This window comes from Strongylocentrotus purpuratus, unplaced genomic scaffold (assembly GCF_000002235.5).
Source record: "Strongylocentrotus purpuratus isolate Spur 01 unplaced genomic scaffold, Spur_5.0 spur5_contig_823, whole genome shotgun sequence".
Classification (NCBI taxonomy): Eukaryota; Metazoa; Echinodermata; class Echinoidea; order Camarodonta; family Strongylocentrotidae; genus Strongylocentrotus; species Strongylocentrotus purpuratus.
Window position 1 is genome coordinate 120064 of NW_022145528.1, and position 20160 is coordinate 140223.

The 20160-nt window shown below is 37.1% G+C and overlaps 1 protein-coding gene across 1 annotated transcript; it reads right to left on the reverse strand.

Annotated features, from left to right (window-relative positions):
• Window positions 1-4003: 4003 nt before the first annotated feature.
• On the reverse strand, window positions 4004-17804 carry LOC583564 (elongin-C). Its single transcript, XM_030981964.1, has 4 exons — window positions 17685-17804; window positions 10560-10752; window positions 8872-8920; window positions 4004-6320 (listed from the first exon to the last, which is right to left on the reverse strand). The coding sequence occupies exons 2-4, from the start codon at window positions 10720-10722 to the stop codon at window positions 6179-6181; spliced, it is 354 nt and encodes a 117-aa protein (XP_030837824.1). The 5' UTR covers window positions 10723-10752; window positions 17685-17804; the 3' UTR covers window positions 4004-6178.
• Between the last annotated feature and the right edge of the window lie 2356 nt (window positions 17805-20160).

Genomic DNA, 20160 nt, shown 5'->3' on the forward strand with positions numbered 1-20160 from the left:
TCATGTGAATTCAAGGACCATAATTACCTTGTTATTTTGATATACTGTACTTTATGTTGTTCATGAAATTATTTTTTTGTTGAAAGTTTTAAATAAGAGATAAATGTCAAATTGCCAAATTGGGACAATTCATTATGTTGAGGGAACAAAAATACAAGTTTGTGCAACTCTAGAATGATAGCTACTATAAAACATGTACCATGAATGTTCTTTGGTTTGCAAGAGATTTACTAGTTTGTTGGTGTTTTTTAAACCTTTTTTTAGTATGTCACAAAATTAAACCAATCTCATGGAATGTCCCAAATGAAAAAGCCTCTTTTATGTTTGTATCACATGTTCTTTATCAGTTACAAAGAGAGACAATAAAGAGAAAAATATCCATGTATGAATTTGTCCTTTGTCTCTTTTGTGTGTGTGTGTATGCTTGTTTTTTTCTTGAGGGGGGGGGGGATTATCGACACTTGCAATAGCAGAAGTGATGTTGTTGGGTCAAAACCTATTACAACAAACTTCATGGTCCCAAGGAAATTATGTTATTTTGAGAGTTACAGGGAAATCTAACCCTAATAGCAAACTACTTTAAAAAGAATTGGGTAACTGGGCATCGTTTCACAACTTTCACGAAACCGTCAGGGGTACAAGTTCACAGACATTCCATTGAAATGTGTGTTAAATTTAATACACTTGTTCCAATGGTTTGTCGGCGAACTTGCACTTTTGATAGTTTTGTGAAAGTGTGCCCTGGCTAGTCAAAGTCTTGTAATGAGTTCATTTGAATGAAAGCAGAAAAATCAGAGAAACATAATGGCAAAAGTTTGGAATAAATTTTAAGTATGAGATCACTATATCGCAATCAAGATCGCAAGATTGTCAGTGGATTGTGACGTAGTGGCGGATAACTTTCTATTTTGTTATGTACAAAAATATCACTAATTTCTATATTCACCCTTGGGGCACTACTCAAAATATATTATGGAGGGTATGTCATTACAGGTCCTCTAAAAAGAACATATAATTTTTTTTTGAAAAATTGAAATTTTGGTCATTTTGTGTGTTGGAACAAATTGGAAAGTTGTCCTACACTACATAACATGGACATTACTGATTTAGCCAATTTGAAGAGGACATACCTATAGTGATTGCAACTTTCAAAAAATCATGACTTTCTCATTTTTTGCCTGATTACATTCAAACTCTCACCAGTATGCTTCTCTGATTTTTTTGGCTTTGTTCTAGAGTAGATTACTATCAAGGATGGATTTCAATTTAAACTTGTATAACCTATGTTCATGTGCAATAATTTTGCAGAAGATAAGGACACAGATATTACAGGCTACATATGTCTTTACATGCATTGCTGGCTTATTATTGTATTACCAGTATGTTAACTTCATGATTCTATAACAATATGTGATAATAATAAAACCCTTCCGAAACAGGTTACACAGTATATCATGGTGATGAAAGTGAAAAGATTGAAGTCATTGAACAACAAGACAAACACAGGATAACAATCTCAATTGAAAGGGAAAAAAGTCTAGAAACAATTTTTATTATTGCATTACAAAATAACTTAAAAGAACCATATCACAATCACCACAATGAAATGAACATGTGTTACAACAGAAAAATATATAAGGGGTGAAAAAAAGGTTAAGTAATACATATACATGTATTTTCAATTCATTTGTATAAAACAAAATGCACTGGAATATAAAATTAACCTAAACTTGTAATGACATTGACTCACAAATAAGCAGTTACAAATAAAAATAAAAAATGAATTCATTATCATCTACTAGCATCTGATCGACATGTCTGATATACTGAATTAAATTACTTTTGCATAAAATTTAAAAGCATCCTTTTGGAAGATTGCTAAATGCACTATGACTTCATTGTGAATAGTATACATGTTAATAGTACACAAATTACTACACTAGTTCAACTACATGAAAATAATACCACACTGTGTTGAATAGTATACTACATGAACATTGTATTTACTATTATATTGAAGGCTTTTAGAATTATGCAATGAATAGTGAGGTTACTCATCAACTTGTAATAATATCAAAACTTGTTTTGTTTTTCTTCTTACTATATATATATCTGTCTTGGTTTTTGAGTTAGTTCCGACTATAATTGTTCTATTATAACTCACTCTCTACAAACATAGCTGTGTATGATTTGTTCCAATGCAATTATACTCTTATGAGTAAACTGTGTTTTGTTTTTCAAGCTTCAGTTTTAAAACATATGTGGAATTGTGATACACAAATATATTGGCTACAGCACTCACACTGTATAAATACAAAATACACAAACATACACAAGTGCAAAAAAAGACTAGACTAGAAAAAAAATCTCCTCCCCTGGTTACTGTGATATGTAGAACCTCAGAGGCTTACTTGCTGGGAAGTTAAGAAACTTCCGCTTATATTTGTTATTATGAGAAATAATTTGAGATAATCTTGTATTTTCACTGTTCACTGTCTTAGCTCATATATCTTTTTATGTACAGTAAAGAAGATCTTAATTTACAGACATATTGGCCCAAATTCACAAAGAAGGTTTAAATTCAAATCTTCATTTGCATAACCCATGGTCTAAAATTAGCGCAAAATAAGCGCGACACACTCAGAGGTCCAATATTAGACCTGCGCAAGGCAAGGTACGCTTATTTTGCACTAATTTTTAAACCATGGGGTATGTGAATGAGGGTTTAATCCATGGGTTATGTTAAACCTCCATTATGAATTCAGGCCTTTGATTTCAATTATTGTGATTATTCAATCCTCTTACTTATGAATACCCAGAGTCTCCTACTGTGGCTGATTGTGCAGGAAATTAGCTGGTATATTCATTTGTTATGTTTCTACTCATGTATTGGAAACCCACGCAAAACATGCTGCATACAACTTGTTGAATGATCATGAATAAATATGCAAGTAAGAGTGGTTCATTTGCATTGCGTTTCTTACAATGTAATGGATTGAAACTCCCTTTTACGACTGGTGGAAAAACAACCGATGCCTGCGACAACTACCACCATAGTCTCTTGTGACATGTATGTAGGCCCTGCTAAGATTCTTGAACATTCTGATTGCAGGTAATGACAACAGGATTCCACATTTTGCACCTAATACGGACAGTAACACTTTTATCTTGAATCTTCTATCCATCTAGACTCTTTAGTTATCGTTTCACCCTCTTCCATTGCTGCCACCTGCATTCATAATCCCATCGTTATAACCCAGAGCAGTTGATCAAGGATATTTAGAATTTGATTTAGCTTGTTGAAACAGTACTCCTGTATTACGACACCGAGGTGAATTTTGTTACAGTTCAACCTTCTACATACACTACACTTAGACTAGAACAGGCTCATAAGATAATTCAAACCATGTGCTACATTGACAAAATATCTCTCCTAGGAGTGTAAGTACCGGTAGGTATTAAGGTTAATAGTCCCCCCCCCCCCCCCCTGAAAAAAAACAGAATTAATTTGTTTCTCTTATGAGGCACTTCAATCAATACACTCCCTCCACCCTCTATTTCTTAAAATTGGAGTGTTGTCCCTAAGTCTTAAAGCGGGAATGGACTGCTTGTAGCTACTTGGGCCCTCTATATATTAAACAATGCCTAAGCGGTACCCGATGGTCCCCTTTTTCTTCTGTGAATTGAGAGCTGATTTAATGAGATAACTACCTGTCAGTGACCACGCATGGAGGTCTAATCCCTCCTGGACAAAGTAGTGCAGATAGGCTTTAAAATGCTTTTCATCAGAGTCCCTTTATATGTTACATCTATTACAAATACATGTAGGTAGAAATAACATGACTAGCACATGGGTCAAAGGATATTTCTAGCCTGGTCGATGCACACTCTGACAAATTTCTGACCCCCCCCCCCCCCCCCCCCCCAAAAAAAAAAAAATGACATTGTAATTGTATACCTTGGTTATTTGTATTCTTTTTCTGGGATGGCATTCTGATGCCAGTCTCAAAACATTAGTCATGTGAAGCATCTAGCACCTCTTCAAAAACAATACATGGGACTATGATGATTTCTTTGGAGTCTAAGGCGTACATTTCATGTAGATGTATGTACATTTCATGTAAATGTACATTCATTCATTCTTGGTTGATATGCAATATGTGATACATGCAGTGCTGCCTCGTAACACTCGTATTCAAGCTCTGAATGTAATGTGTACAGTTTGTGATGAACTGTTTTCACTTCTAGCAATGCGAATAAATACCTTCTATACAGAATATGAGGGAATATAACATTCCAATAATACACAGCAATTGTGAGTAAGAAACATTGATTATTACCACACTCATGTTTCGACAGCATTTCAATAAGAGCATTTTCCCCTTTTTTCTATATTGTTTTTGATAGAAAAAATGTGTATACCGTATGCCATATTTGTTGAAATAATCAACATTTTCTCCTTCTTCCCCCTCATAGGCAAATCACATTAAAGTCCACAGCATTTAAACATTTACATACTTAATTTTAATATGTTGTGGTGCTACATTTAATCGATATACATGTAGAAAAGGTTTTCATAACATTCTACTATAGTCCGGCCCTTAGCCATATGTACAACCTATGTAGCATTGAGATAGCATTTTTTAAAGATTTTAATGCACTTTTTTGATGACAAGACCGAATCCAAATTTTTATGTTGAATATAATCAGCATCTCCTCATTTATACAATATAATGCACAGACATTAAGTATCTCATTCATCGTACGTACATTCTTTAAAATATATCAACAATCCTAGGCTATGTGTAAAAAATAGGCAAGTATCCCGATGCGATAGTTTTACTCTAACATCAAGATTGTTTTAAGGAATTCTTGGGTTCTGGTAAGTTATCAATGTTTTTAGAAGACCGTCTAAAAGTCATTATTAATCCAAAATCATGCAGTAATTAGTTGTTTTGACTAACAAAATGTAAAACAATGACAACTAGCCAAAAGTCATCAACAGAAGTTATGCACTGAAAGGATTAAAATTCATTTTAATACCCACATTGTCTTGTTTTATATATTACATAATTTCTATTTTCTAGAATTACGAGCCGAGATACATTTCCTATAAAAATGATTGTTTCATGCATTAAATGGAGCTTGCTTGGAATTACATGTAGTACGATCATATTTTCATTTTACCCGAACATAAGACTTCCTAGAATAGAACAAGAGAGCCATGTCTATATCATCAATTTTTTTTACCTCGTATACATTCTAAACACAGCAAATTTTACAGAGAGCTTTTTACCAACCTAATCATATCATCTGCATAGGGCGAAAAGGGCATTATCCATATGCAAAACTTAATGTCCTTTTGGCGCTGAGAAGATGATTTATTTATTAGGTAGTATTATCAACAGGGTAGCCTGTCAGTAGTTAAAATACTGTTATAATCGGGGCATAACATTACAATATGATATTATAATGTTTAGCAAAATTTTGACAACAAAATAAGACTATTTATCCTGGGGTTGTGGAGCCTTCCATTCAAGCCAAATGAAAAGATCTATGCCTACACATGTACTGTACCTTCATCATATACTACTTTGCTATACCAAACATGCATGTATAAATCTTTGATTCAACTTAATTATTCTCCCTCTCTCACGGACCTCACATCTAAACACAGCCATATACAATGTGCTTTCGATAGAATATGGCTGGCATATTAACCCTCAAAGTCACATCTAAACAGACCGTATATGTTTTTCTGTATCTGGACCCTGCTGTCTTGAAAGAAAAAAATATGCATTAATATTGGGTAGAATATGGGCACATCAATCCTTCTTCACCACGTTCAATAACTGAATTAAAGTTGTTAATGACGGCTATATAGCTAGCCTATGTTTTGTTTCCTTCAAGCATTCATGAGTCATGGACTTTACATTATACTCTGATTGTAAAATAGATGTATGCACCTATAAACTATCCATCATGAAAATTCAGCTCTTAATTACTTTGTTTGTATTGTTTCTATATGGCCATTTTCTATAAAATATTTATATACCATGTAATAGGCCTATAGTTTCTGACACGCAACTCACAAACAAAGAAAAGAAGTTGTTTCGTTGATCTCTTCGGTCTGTCTGTTCGCTCGCCTTGGGGGATGGTATGACCTCTGACCTTTGACCTAACAATCCAGGAAGTTGGCAGCCATGAGGAGTTCAAGGGCAATCTCTGGCTGAATGGGGAATTCTGGGATTTCTGTGGAGCTGTTGGTGTATCGGACCTTGTACGTGAAATACATGCAGACCTTGCAAAGCACATGGGAGCTAAATAAACAAAAATCAGCACAAAAAAAAAATAATTTAATTCTCTTAATGAAATATGTTCTATGATGAAAGTACATCCCCTCCCCCCTAAAAAAAATGTAATAATTAATAGATACAAAGAACTGGATAGCTGTTTAGCTCAGTAAACATTCAAGAAAAGTTGTGGATACATAAAAATAGCCCCTAAAAGCCCTGTCTCAATATGACGAGGTTAAAAGAAAAAATATAAGGATAGCGTGCCTCATGTTTATGTATTTTACATTCAAGTGAGAACCCATAAGGTCCTTAGATCTGCTTTTTTTTTTAAACAACAACCTGCCATTCGTTTCCATCAGGAAAAAAACCCACTGTGGTTTGCTGGTCATATGTGAACGAGGCTCAAGAAAACCCCACAAAGTTTGAAATATCGGTAGAATTCTATTCATAACTGGTTAAACAGAAAGGGGGATATCTTATCTGGGCAGGGCTTGGCAATATCAGACACCAGGGGGGCGTTTCACAAAACTTGTCATCAGTGAAAAATGACAGTTTTTGTTATAAGCTACTGAAATCCTTGCTTCTGATTGGTTATCAGCAGATTTGTCATTGATTTTTGTCATTTGTCATTGAAAAAATGCTTTGTGAAATGGGTCCCAGAGCAGCTCTAGATGCCAACCTCTTGACACACAAGAAACAGACTGAATATCCTTAAAAAATCAGATTTTGAGAGAAAAATCAAATTTTCACGAAAACTTGGCACCACCACTGGCCCTTGAGCCCCGGGCCAGTAAAATGACAGAAAATGTTTTACTGCTAAGAACAGTCAAGTAAAATGTTAGCTCTTTCATTAACATTTAATGAGAAAGTTGTAAAGCAAAATTGTTGTCGGGGTTGCGAGGATTTACTTGTACATGCTTTCTATGCGATTCCGTTTTTATGGGGTCGTTTATCTTTTTGTTTTGGGCGATATCGTATTATCGTACTGGTTAGCATCTCTGCCAGGGACACATGGCTGCCCAAAATTAAAGTCAGGACCCCTCAACATTTTAACATAGGGCTCATGCATACTGTAAAATGTTCAATCCCGACCCCCTTCCAGAAGATTTAGAGTAGAGCTCTACATTGGGGATATATATTGTTAACCTCTTGCCTATTGTAAAAAATAATTTGTGACCGTTTTCATTGTTATTACCGGTATGCAAATGTGGAAGAACATCAGAGATAAATATTCCCTGAAAATCATGGCTATTCAAATGCCTTCATATTTTAAATTGTTGTTATTGTTTGTTTTTTTTGTTTTTTTTTGGGGGGGGGGGTATATGTGTGTGTGTTATTCAACTAATATTGAACAAGAACAATTCACCCTTCAGCACATAATGGACATTATATCAGTGTTGGAACAGGTCCATTACATATTGATGAGTCACATTCAATTTTAAAAGACAGCACAATAAATTACAGCTTTTATTTATGTTTGTCTCATGGGCGTTACCGTGGTATATTTCATAGTGATATTCTTAGTCATCCAGTAAATAAAACTATGTTGCCCTCGAAACAATTAACAAACCCAATTGATTGACAAGATGTTAAAGAGAAAGTTTGAGTTCTGGGGAGAGGGGAAAAATAATTTGTGATCGTTTTCATTGTTATTACCGTATTATGCAAATGTGGAAGAACATCAGAGATAAATGTTCCCTGAAAAGCATGGCTCTTCAAATGCCTTCATATTCTAAATATGACATGTAACATCGTAAAACTGTGGACCTCATTTTATGCCACATGTTTATGTAGTCTCATATACATCTTTCTGTGTACAGTGCTTGTTACTTTTACCAAGACTTGGCCAAATTTCTTATCATTTTGATGATTCTAGAACCTTGCAGTACTCACTAATATATGCTACATGATCAACCTTTTCTTATCAATTCCAGTTTCCACACCGTTTTTTTTTCCACAATTCAATTTTCCGCATGACCAGAACACAACTTTATCTTTAAACACACTGAGGAAACAGAGTGGCCAAGCGCTATACCCAAGGCGGATACGAACATAGCTGCACAATTAATAACAAACAGCAATTAACAAGCAGATATAGCATGGTGGTGCTAAACCTTTATCTCTACAAATAACATAATGGTGTAACTTTAATTTCAAATGTCTACACATTTTAATTCATTATAGATATGAAATGTGCACAAAGAAAAGGCTTTCTTCATATCATGTATACATGTATGTAGAACATAAAATTTCTTTGTGCTGGAGTTTAATGTTGTCCAAAAGCGAATCTTTTCAAGCCATTTTAAATTGGCAAGAAAGAATTAGAAATGGACTTTACCGAGAACAATTTGCCTCAATAAAATGTAAAAAACATAGACTAATTAGAGTATTATTGACACAAAAAAATAAATAAGCTAGTATTAAATCAAATAGAATTTTTCCCCCATTAAACAGAAAAAACATACTTTTTATTTCAGTTATATATTTATATCTTTAAACTGAAGATCAATTTTAAATGAAACGTATATTTTACCATTTACAAAAATCAACGGAAGGTCCCAACCCAAATACTCACGGGATCTCTTTGAAGTGTACTTCATTTGTTTCATTCTCAGCAAATTGTCCTGAAAAAAAAAATTAGGTGTAAATTGATATATCCAGACTATGTCACTTATTAATGGCCATGTGTTGACATGAACTGATCAACTGAGAAATACAAAATATATCCCTCTTTAACAACTGCATGCTGACAAGTTGCCCATGCCCTTTAATCACAGTCCAACCTTCCTTTGTCCCTTTAGCTGCAAAATGTTACTGTATAAGCTGATATTTTTGCGAATGACAGGCTCCAAGACATTTTCGCGAGTCGTTGCTATCGCGAATAGCACACAGCTGAATTAATGAATTGGCATGAAGTATTCACTAACTTTCTCACTCCAACACATACAAACACAGACTTGGTCACGTAAGTACACACACAGGTTTAGGCAGCCCCTCGCACCACATACAGCTAGCAGAGTACCCTATCGATACGAGGATTACGCGCAATATGTGCGATATATACGCACAGGGAGAGAAGGAGAGCGCGGGCGGGAGGGGACAGCATTACATTACGAACATAGCTCGCGATCGAGAGGGGACGCAAGCACATCAAATTATGCTGATATTTTCACGCTCCGGAATGATGAGGTGCCAATATTTTTGTGTGTTGATAAATTTGCATAGAGTGAGATTGTTAAGTGATTCTAGGTATGAGGATGCAATATTATGCTTGGAAATCACTTTACAATCTCACTCCATTTATTCAAGTCTTTACTCAGAGCCACAAATAAGTGTGGGTTCCTTAAATGTAAGTGGGACACCAAAAATGTCACAAAGTGGGTCCCTTATTTATGGAATTAGCTGTATACAAGTGAAGCTCATTGTAGACTACATTCAATCAAATTTGAAAGGAAAAAAAAGAAAATGAAGTTTGCTGATCAGGTAAGCTATTAGCAGTAGGATCAAATCAAATATTGTACCAAATATTCATATTAAAAGACCAGCGTGGCCACAATCTAACATTTTGTCCTTGACATCCAAGGTAAATTGCATTCGTGGGGTCAAGGGTGGAATTTCTTAGGGGTTCTTTTTTTTCTGCTGGGCCCCTTTCGATATTTTGACCTGTTGCTCATTTTCAAACCTGTCATACATGTACCAAAACTCAAACTGGACACTGTTCCATGTTAAAAACCCTTGTGGACCACTCGGGAGTCCCGACTTTTCTGAGGGTAAAGGTTGAAATTTCTTAGGGTTCTTTTTTTTCTGCTAGGCACCTTTCGATGTTTTGACCTGTCGCTCATTTTCAAACCTGTCATACATGTACCAAAACTCAAACTGGACACTGTTCCATGTTAAAAACCCTTGTGGACCACTATGAAGTCCTGACTTTTCTTGGGGTAAAGGTCGAAATTTCTTAGGGGTCCTTTTTTTCTGCTGGGCCCCTTTCGATGTTTTGACCTGTCGCTCATTTTCAAACCTGTCATGTAACATGTACCAAAACTCAAACTGGACACTGTTCCATGTTAAAATCCCTAGATGGAGGATTCTGTGGATGAGTAGCTTAAGGAGTGGGATTTCTAAAAGTGGAATTGATCTCAGGGAGAATTAATTACTTCATAGAATATGGGACAGAGAGTTGTGGCACTCCATGGTCCCCAATGTCTGAGGACATGGCACGTAAAGAAGAAGAAGAAGACGGGCTCTCTATGATTGATTACTTACCTGGTCCACTCAGCATAGCTTTGATGGTGCCCGATGTGAGGGCATGATCTCGTTTCACAATAAATTCATGACCGTCCGATGATACCAGCTTGACGTACATGGCGTCAGGCCCTTCGCAGCCCCCGTAGATCTTATCATCATCACCATCCTTGTTGTCAGCCATGGCGTTCGGTTGTCTAGAAGGAATGGTTATCTGTGGCATCAAGAAAGAAAAAGAATAATGATAATGGATATTTTATAGCACTCATGTATATCGACAGACCAGCTAAGAAATGGTTAGATTGTGAGAAGGCTGATTGTGCTACTAGATGTCTAGGATCCCTCACGGAAGCGACCAGAACATCACAAGATAGGAAGACCTGGCTTGAGGTCATGAAGCAGAAGCCATCACACATCTCCCAGATGGTGTGGAAGGCTTAGGTCAAGGTCAAGGTATATCAACAGTGTGCAAGGGGCTCAAACATCCAAGGCATTCTAATATTACCCTGGCCGTAGCTAGGCTACCAATTTCCTTTCTACCATTGCTCATTTAACACCTGGGGAAGAGTGGCACATGTAGATTATCATTCATACCTCAAGTGAAGTGTTCAAACCGCTCAACTACATGTACATGTATGACACCTCTACACATGTGTCTGATACATCACAGGCACAAAGTAGAAATCTAACCTTATTAAAAGAATGTACTTGGATTGAGCAGCATTTATCTTTCCAAACACTGCTTGAAAAACAAATTTGGAAATTAAACATTTCCAGATTTTGGGGAGTTAGGATCTCAACTCTGTACATTCATTTGGATATATTGTGCATGTCTTTACATTTATAACCCCTTTCTGAAGTACATGTAGATGAAATCCTTGACCAGCCAAGGAAAGGGAAGTTTTTGAAGTTTTATTGGAGAGATGTTCATCATGGAATCGCAAATTTGTGTTTGATCGATGACAACTTTAGAAATCAGTTACTTTCTTATCTGAATCCGTAACTTTTTAACCTTATATCAGATTTCCCCATCTCTTTCATTCATTATTCTGCTTTTAATTCTATTTAATTATTTTTTTTAATTCTTATCAGGATGAACGATTGTACAATAACTTTTCCCAAGTTTTACTCTATTGGCAATGACTTATTTTTAAGGAAGATCTACATGTACCATAATTAACGGTGTATTAACCGCACCTTTTTGCCCCTAAAAAAATTCAAAGTCGGGGGTGGGGTTTACACACAGTAAGGCTGTGAAGGGTAGTCGAATGCTCGAGTACCCGCACGGTTGACAACTACTCGGGTACGATTTCTCGTACCAGAATATTCGGCCGCAATTTTTTTTTTTTTTTTTAAATGTCCAGGCCGACGCTTACCCGTGCCTGGGTGAGCGGCGGCCGCTGGCATGGTGCCGTCGGTAAAAATGTTTCCCAACTCAAGCACTGTCAAACTCACCACTCAGAAACTGGGACCAAATGTCTGGATTTCTGCTTGGACTTGGAGGAAAATGGATTATTCTGCCATCTTTGGTTTTTAAAACAGCATTGTTCACTGTTATTATTATTATTAAATCGGCGCCTTCAACTGCAACTCAAAGTAAAATTGCATGCGTTTTCGGCGACAGAACTGGGATACTGCTCCAGTTGTATGTATGGTGGTGGCAAAAAAAAAAAAAAAAAAAAAAAAAAATTTAAAAACATGGCGTCCGAATACTCGAGTATTAGCTTGTAAGCATGGGAGTGTACTCGGGTACCTCATTACACTGTTGTGCACAGCCTTAACACACAGTACACAAAACAAACAAACAAACAAAAAATTAAAGTTTCGTTTTATGCCCCTCCACCTGGCGCTATGCCTGGCAATGTCTCCCAGCTCAGTAATCGGTGTGTTGACTCACCACTCAGAAACTAGAACAACACTCAAATTTGTCTGTCATCTTGGTTTGAAAGTAATCTTTCTGATAGATTTCAATATGTAGTTGATAAAAATAATTCCTCCAATTTTTCTTCTATTACACGGTGTACCACAAGGTTCTGTCCTAGGTCCTCTACTGTTTTTTAAGTCGGCAAAAAAAAAGTCGGCAAAAAAAAAAGAACAAAAAAAAGAGGGGTGCGGTTAATACACGAGGGCGGTTTATACAACGTTTATTACGGTACATAAATTGTGTGTAGTTCAGATTCAGACAAGAAGTTATGAATCATGACATGGCCCGGCATACATGGTGCTGAATGATGTATTATGAGTGGATTACTTTGGTTGACTCATGAGTGAAGTTCAATGGCGGTGCCAGTAGCAGGGACATATTCATTCCAAATTTCCAAATTTGTGACACAGACCACACAGCCTCACATTAATAGGACATCAATTTGCCACCTTGTCCTTGGCTCGACGTGAAAAGAAGATTGCTCTCAACAATTTTGGACCACCTACTTATTCGCCATCTATGTTAGTTTTCATATTTTTGGTTATCCGGTATCCAGACACAAATACAATTGGCTCCTGACCTCAATGAGGAAAAAATTTAGCTGAGAGAAAATGCTACGATATTTGTTTCATCTTCTTCCTCTTTTGTAAGCCAAAGTCTCCATAACGGGTCTTTCTACAATAGACCAGTTCACGGTTAGCACATGGATGCAATGACCCCGAATATCCACAGATCAAGTGCCACAGATCTTCAAAACATGATGAGGTCCCACTTTGTACATTTTGAAATAAACAATCCTACAGCGATGGAGATGCTACATGCTTAGCCTTTGTTTCCCCTTTTCAAAGAATACTTCCACCTGTGTATCATGGAGTGCTCTGCTTGTGCATGAATGAATAATGATTACATAACTTTCATGAGCAGGTATCCACTATCCAGTATTCCTTCTTTTTGTATTTCGCAATTTGTTCTGCAATGACCTTTATCTGCTCATGCTCAGACTGCAACCGTGAACTGGCTTATTGGAAGAAAGCCTGCCAAATGGATTATTTGTCTCTACAGTTGCAGTGACTGAGCAGCATGAGCTGATATACCGTTGACACTGGCAGGAATGGCAGGAATAGGCCTGAGTCATCACGGGTTTTGCCGAACCCGGGTTTGACTTGAAAATTTCGGGCGGGGACCGGGTACCCGAAATTTTCACCACTGCACTGACACTAAAATCGTGTGCATGCAGCGGCGGGAGTTAGACTAAGTTGCTGTTCTAATAATGCGACGGAAAAGACAGTTACTGCTTTCAAAACAATAAAATAATGGAATTAAATTAAGATGCTTTAAAAAATAAATGGATATCGTTTCAGTTGACGGTAGGTGTTTTTATCGCTCTAAAATTGAGGCTGCAAGAAAGGAATCACGCTTCGTGGTACCGATCGAGTGCGTTCAGAAACGGAAGTGGAAATAGATCTATGACCCACTGAAGACAGAGCAAGAAAATGCCACACACAAGACTAAAATGTTGATCAGACTATTGCAATTAAATCGTAATACTAAAGGCATTAATTTAATTGTCAAAATATATCCACAACATAATGTTTTACCCTTGATAGTTTGATGAAGGAAAATAAATTAAAGCTCTTTCTTGAAATAACATCGAAGTGCCTGTCGTTCGTTCTAAAAATGCGTGTATAACGGCAAGCAGAAGTTACGAGTCAAGCTTGATATGCACGTTTACATCCCTACACCGTCATCCGACCTGATCGGAACAATAAGCATTAAACCAATTAAAAAACATTACGGAAGACTTTAAGGGACTCCAATTCAACAAAATTACCGTAATATAATTATTTGCTTTGACAAATAATACTATAGATATTCATAATATCTTACAGAAATAATGATATTTCATGAGCTACGTACTCGATATCGAGTTCAGCTAGCCATCATTTTGAAATGAGACGTAGTTGTCATGCAGTAGACTGTAGAGGGCAGTATGCAGAAGAGAGAGGAAAAAGCGCGGGCCTGAGATCACGTGATATTCACGTGACTATTACGTGATTTTTTTTTTTCCTTCTCTAGCTGCGAGCTGCCGCATGCTGCGCTGCATGCATGACAACTACGTCTCATTTCAAAATGATGGCTAGCTGAACTCGATATCGAGTACCTAGCTCATGAAATATCATTATTTCTGTAAGATATTATGAATATCTATAGTATTATTTGTCAAAGCAAATAATTATTTTACGGTAATTTTGTTGAATTGGAGTCCCTTAAAGTCTTACGTGATGTTTTTTAATTGGTTTAATGCTTATTGTTCCGATCAGGTCGGATGACGGTGTAGGGATTTAAACGTGCATATCGAGCTTGACTCGTATCTTCTGCTTGCCGTTATACACGCATTTTTTAGAACGAACGAAAGGCACTTCGATGTTATTTCAATTCTTTAATTTATTTTCCTTCATCAAACTATCAAGGATAAACCATTATGTTGTGGATATATTTTGACAATTAAATTAATGCCTTTAGTATTACGATTTAATTGCAATAGTCTGATCAATATTTTAGTCTTGTGTGGCATTTTCTTGCTCTGTCTTCAGTGGGTCATATATCTATTTCCACTTCTGTTTCTGAACGCACTCGATCGGTACCACGAAGCGTGATTCCTTTCTTGCAGCCTCAATTTTAGAGCGATAAAAACACCTACCGTCAACTGAAACAATATCCATTTATTTCTAAAGCATATTTATTTGATTATATTGAAATATAAGTTTGTGAATTCCATATTTTTAGTTCTATATTTCAAAATATCAGTGTGAAATTTAATTTTGAAAAACCCGAAACCCGAAAACCAAAAACCGGGTTTCAGCTCGACGGTCGGGGCCCGGGCGGGGACCCGTTTCGACTCAGGCCTAGGCAGGAATGGCAGCAATGCCAAGACTATGCTTTGTTTTCTTTCTATCAATCGATTTTGAGATGTGCATGATGCAATCAAATATTTTCTGCCTTTCAATTTATGTAATCATTGTTCCTTTCAAGGAATTTTATTGAATAAATTATTCACCAAATCTTGATCATGAACTTTGGACTTTTTCTTTGTTTACCCTTTACCAAATGTTGTGTGTCCCTGTCTGACATGAATTGAGACTGCACCATTTCCGAAAATGTTATGTTGATTGATTTCTAACGATATTTACAGAAACTGAGATATTCGTGGATCAATTAACATTTCTGAAAACTTTAAAATGTACATCTAGGCTCTAGTTCAGAATCATATCCAGACTTTGACTTGTAAGTAACTCTGGCGTGGAGATACCCTACTAAAACATACCAAAAGTCAAATAAATCGTCATCTGCGGATTTCGGGTTCCTGATTCGTGCGCTGGCAATGCGAAAAACCGGATTCTAAGTGAAAAAATAGCCCCAGTTCACTGTCTGTCTACTTTTAATTTTATGGGTTGTCTGTCTTCCTGAGGATTTACCGCTCATAACGTGAAAGTCCTGTACAAAGTCAATGTGAAAATGCATCAAGAAAATCATTGCGGAATTCTCACCGTTATTTTCGCATCGCCAACGTGCCGATCCGAAATAAGAATTGTCTGCGAAAATGTGGACAATCCTTATTTTTGCGGACGCGCCTGTCCACGTTTACGAAGACAATCCTCTTTAGGCAAATTCATGCAAAAAAATATATTAAAAAAATTGACTTGAAAACACATCAGACAATTAGTCTGAACCGAGTCAGGAGCAGATTTGAAGAAATTATATTTTTAAATGTTGTAAAACCAAAGATATAAGAAGAAAACTGACCAAGTATCTGTACTAAAAATCGTACATGAAAAATTGGTCGTACACATTCGACAGCTCTAAATGACGTGCACAGTTGCGTTACGTGCGTTCTCGAATCCAAAATCATACCTCACACACACACTCTCACAATACCGCGAATGGTCCGTCGTGGGGAGCTAGCCGGCTGAGAGTTTGCAGCGATACCAACGCAGCTTCGGAGCTCCGCAGCGCGCCATTTTAGCGGGACTCGGAAAGGTTCGCGGTGGGAAGGCAGCGGCCTAGCTTTTTGCCCAAACAACGCTAGATCGGCTGCTGGCAAAATGAAAATAACTACGATCGAGGACATCGTCGGTTTCTTAACTTTTCAGTGAGATCATTCTGAATTCTAATTGAGACTATATAATAAATTAAATCGACAAAGAAACCTCGGTAGAACTCTTATAACTATACAAAAGCTTGTTTATTTCTTCATTTGACATTTTGTTTTTGACCATTTTTTCGTGCGCGAGTCAATGCAAACTATGTATTACCAAACTTTCAACACGCAAGGAACGGGGAACACTAGCGGACCTCGTATCAAATTTGTTGCAAAAAAAAAATCAAGGGTGATTTTGAAGCAGTGAAGAATATTGGCGCTGCAATGCGCAGAAATATACTTGAAAGAAACTTAAAAAATCATACCTGAATTTTCAGAAAATTGTATTTGTATTAGTGTACCTAGATGTGAATTGTTTATAACTCAGATTTTATGAAGATTTGTCGGGAAAAAATGTCAATTTTTTCCGTTTGGTGGTCATTTCTAGGCTAATATTTTAAAAGTTACTTCAGTAATGGTCCCGATGTTTCTCTTATCATACTCGCATGTTATTCCTACATAGATTAAATATAGGATGGTTAAGGGTAAGACCGGATAACATTATAAAAAAGATTTATCCTTCCAACCTTCCATATCCAAGTTTTGGGCTGATTATTGCCGACCCACCGCAGCAAGGGCCATTCAGATTTTCGTACGCGACCGAAGCGCCCTCTAGTGCCCCATGAATGTGCCTATCCTCGTTTACGCGGACAATCAATCCTTATTCTCGGACCAGCGCCCTACTGCTGGTTTTTCATTTTGTAATTAATTTTTTTTTATCTCGACCTGCAGAACCACTCAAAGCTCAGACTCAGTCTCACTGCATGCTCATCATTCACTGATTCAGTGAATGACTGATCACATGCATTCACGTCAAACAAATACGATCGCGATCAACAACAGAAATCGACAGCGGTCGAAGACCGGTATTCGATGATCATTCATTATTTCACGAAGCACATTCTTAAAAACCCAGCAAAATTACATCAGGATCAACAGACACCAATTTCCATATCGATAACCAAAATTTGGAACTTATTTCAAATAGTAAATTTAATTCAAAAAGTGTACGAATGTTACTCACGACTCGTTGTTGGCCACACCACAGTGATCGTCGAATTGAAAACACACAAGCCGGTTTCTAAGTAATGGCCACGCGATACAACAGAGTGTTTCTATTGTCAGTGGTCACAAATGCAGGAGTATTTCCCAGCGCGCCTTACTGCATCGTTCCAGAGCTTTACCTTTTCTTTATAAAAAATATGTTGTTGATATTTTTTTTAATCCTTTAAATTGCATTTTTGAACAATTCAGTAACATCAAAAATTATGTTCAAAATAAATTTGATGTTACAATCTAGTTTCTGTCTTATCGGATGGTCAAAAGCTTTCGTCGAAACCACGTATTTCGCTGAACCATTGTAACATCGTGCAGCCGTTTTGTTTACATATATCACAAGTTCCTCATGCATAACTCATCGAACGATAACTTTCTCTCTTAGTCTTTTTTTTTTTTCATATCCTACTTTTTCGGGGATAATTATTATCTTTGAAGTAGTCCCTAGTATGATTTCTTTGTTAAAAATTTCCTGGCGGGATAATCAATTCCTTAGAAAACCTTTTGATCCCGCGCGTAAGTCCTCAGGGACCAAGATAAAGCTAATACTCATTATTAAAAAAATGGAGAGGCACCCCGCAAAGCAGAATTAGCTCCGAGCTAGTCTTCACCCCTCATATGGAGCCCCTCGAATAACATTCAAATTCAATAAATAGTGATAGAACAAAGAATTCCTAACCACCATTACAATTTTTAAATCGGTTGGGATCCCTAAAATCATATATAAACAGGGAGGTAATGTATTTCTTCAATTCTGAATTTGTGGCATATATTAATTAATTGACGATTGGAGGATTATGGTTGCTAAATAGGAATAGAACCAAGAACATTCAAAAGCCTTGATATAGTTATTTTCACTGAAGTTTGATGCCTAAATGCAATTATCGCTTTTAGCGTAGGCATGATATACAAGAAAACACCCCCCCCCCCCCACTTTTTCAAAGTGCCCCTTTTTACAGAGGAAAAGTGCCCCTAGATTTACATCTGAGAGGTTCCCCTTTTACTTTGACAATATAGTGCCCCGAAGAACCCCTTCCCCTTCCAATAAATTCCCCATTTCATCTCTGGTGACCCTTTTCATGTACGAGAAGTACCTTTACCTCCGATAATTGCCCCTATTCAAATCTGAGAGATACCCGTTTTACTTGGTCAAGTGCCCCTTCCCCTCCTGATAAGTGTTCTGATGAGTGTCCGTTTTTCACCTCTTATAAGTGCATGCTGGCCCCTAGCTTATTTTGACACACGCCTCTCACTCTTTTTTTATTAAGAGCCACCTCCCCCCTTTTATAAAAGCCCCCTTTTACCTCCCGGATAAATGCCCCTATTAAAATCTGATCGGCGCCCCTTTTTGTTTCAACTAATGTTCTTTTCTGTATTACAAGTGCCCCTGTTTCATTCTCATAAGTTTCCCTTTTCATATCTGGTCAGTGCTCCTTTTTAGGTGGGATAAGTGCCCCTTTTCACCTCCCTTTTAAAAATGATACGAGCCCCTTTTCTTTTCAAATAAGGGATGAATCCCCTTTTCATAAATACCTCGTTTCACCTCTTATAAATGCCCCTATCAAAATCTGATCGATTCCCCTTTTCGTCGACAAATGCCCAGGCACTCTCATAAGTGCATTTTCTCATCCCTGGTGAGTACCTCTTTTAGTAAGTGTATAAGCAGTGGCGGATCCAGGGGGGGCCGAAACGGCCGCGGCCCCCCCCCCCCCCCTATTGGCGGCGCAAAAAAAAAAAAAAAAAAAAAAAAAGAGGAAGAAAAGAAAAAAAGGAGAAGAGAAAAGAAAGGAGAAGGGAAAAGAAAAGGGAAGAGAAGAGAAAAGTGAAAATGAAAGATAAAGAAGAAAGGCTTGGCAAACGTTATTGAATAGAGGGGGCCGGGCCTGCCGCATAAAATCTCGAGCCGCAGATTCAAAGTTAAACGTAAAAAACAGCCCCTGCGCTACAAAGGTCATCACTCTTTAGTGAGAAATTTGAAAAGGGCACAATATTTTTGATGTCTTTTAAAAAGAAGCTATATACTCAACAGTCAAATTTTAAATTAACGGTAGGGCCGCTTCATAACTCTTATTTTGCCCTTCATTTGGATTCAGCTCATACCAACTCGCTTGTGCTTGTATTTGAACTCATGTTGGTAGTAATCATGGACAGGGGCGGCAATCCTGGGCCCGATAGGGAGACATGTCCCCCAGGAAATTTAAAAATATAGCTAGAAAGAAATATAGCGGAATTTTCTAGAATGCATAATTTCAACATTGCAAAATCTCGCTTGGTCGCTACGCCCCGGCCCTCGCCCGATTACAAAAAGCTATGATATGACGCTCCCGGCCGTGATTTTTTGTGTGCTATCACAATCATAATTGTTTCATTTTCCCTTTAAAGCAGGCGCGTAGCCAGGATCGGTAGGGGCAGTTAGAGGACATAGGACGAAAAAGGAGCAGACA

Bases quoted from the DNA above. Each gene is read 5' to 3' on its own strand.
- LOC583564 (XM_030981964.1), bottom strand. From the start codon at position 10,722: ATGGCTGACAACAAGGATGGTGATGATGATAAGATCTACGGGGGCTGC. The intron at 8,921-10,559 runs GTAAGTAATCAA...TTTTTTTTTCAG, and splicing joins AGCTATGCTGAGTGGACCAG to GACAATTTGCTGAGAATGAA. The intron at 6,321-8,871 runs GTGAGTATTTGG...TTGTTTATTTAG, and splicing joins GTACACTTCAAAGAGATCCC to CTCCCATGTGCTTTGCAAGG.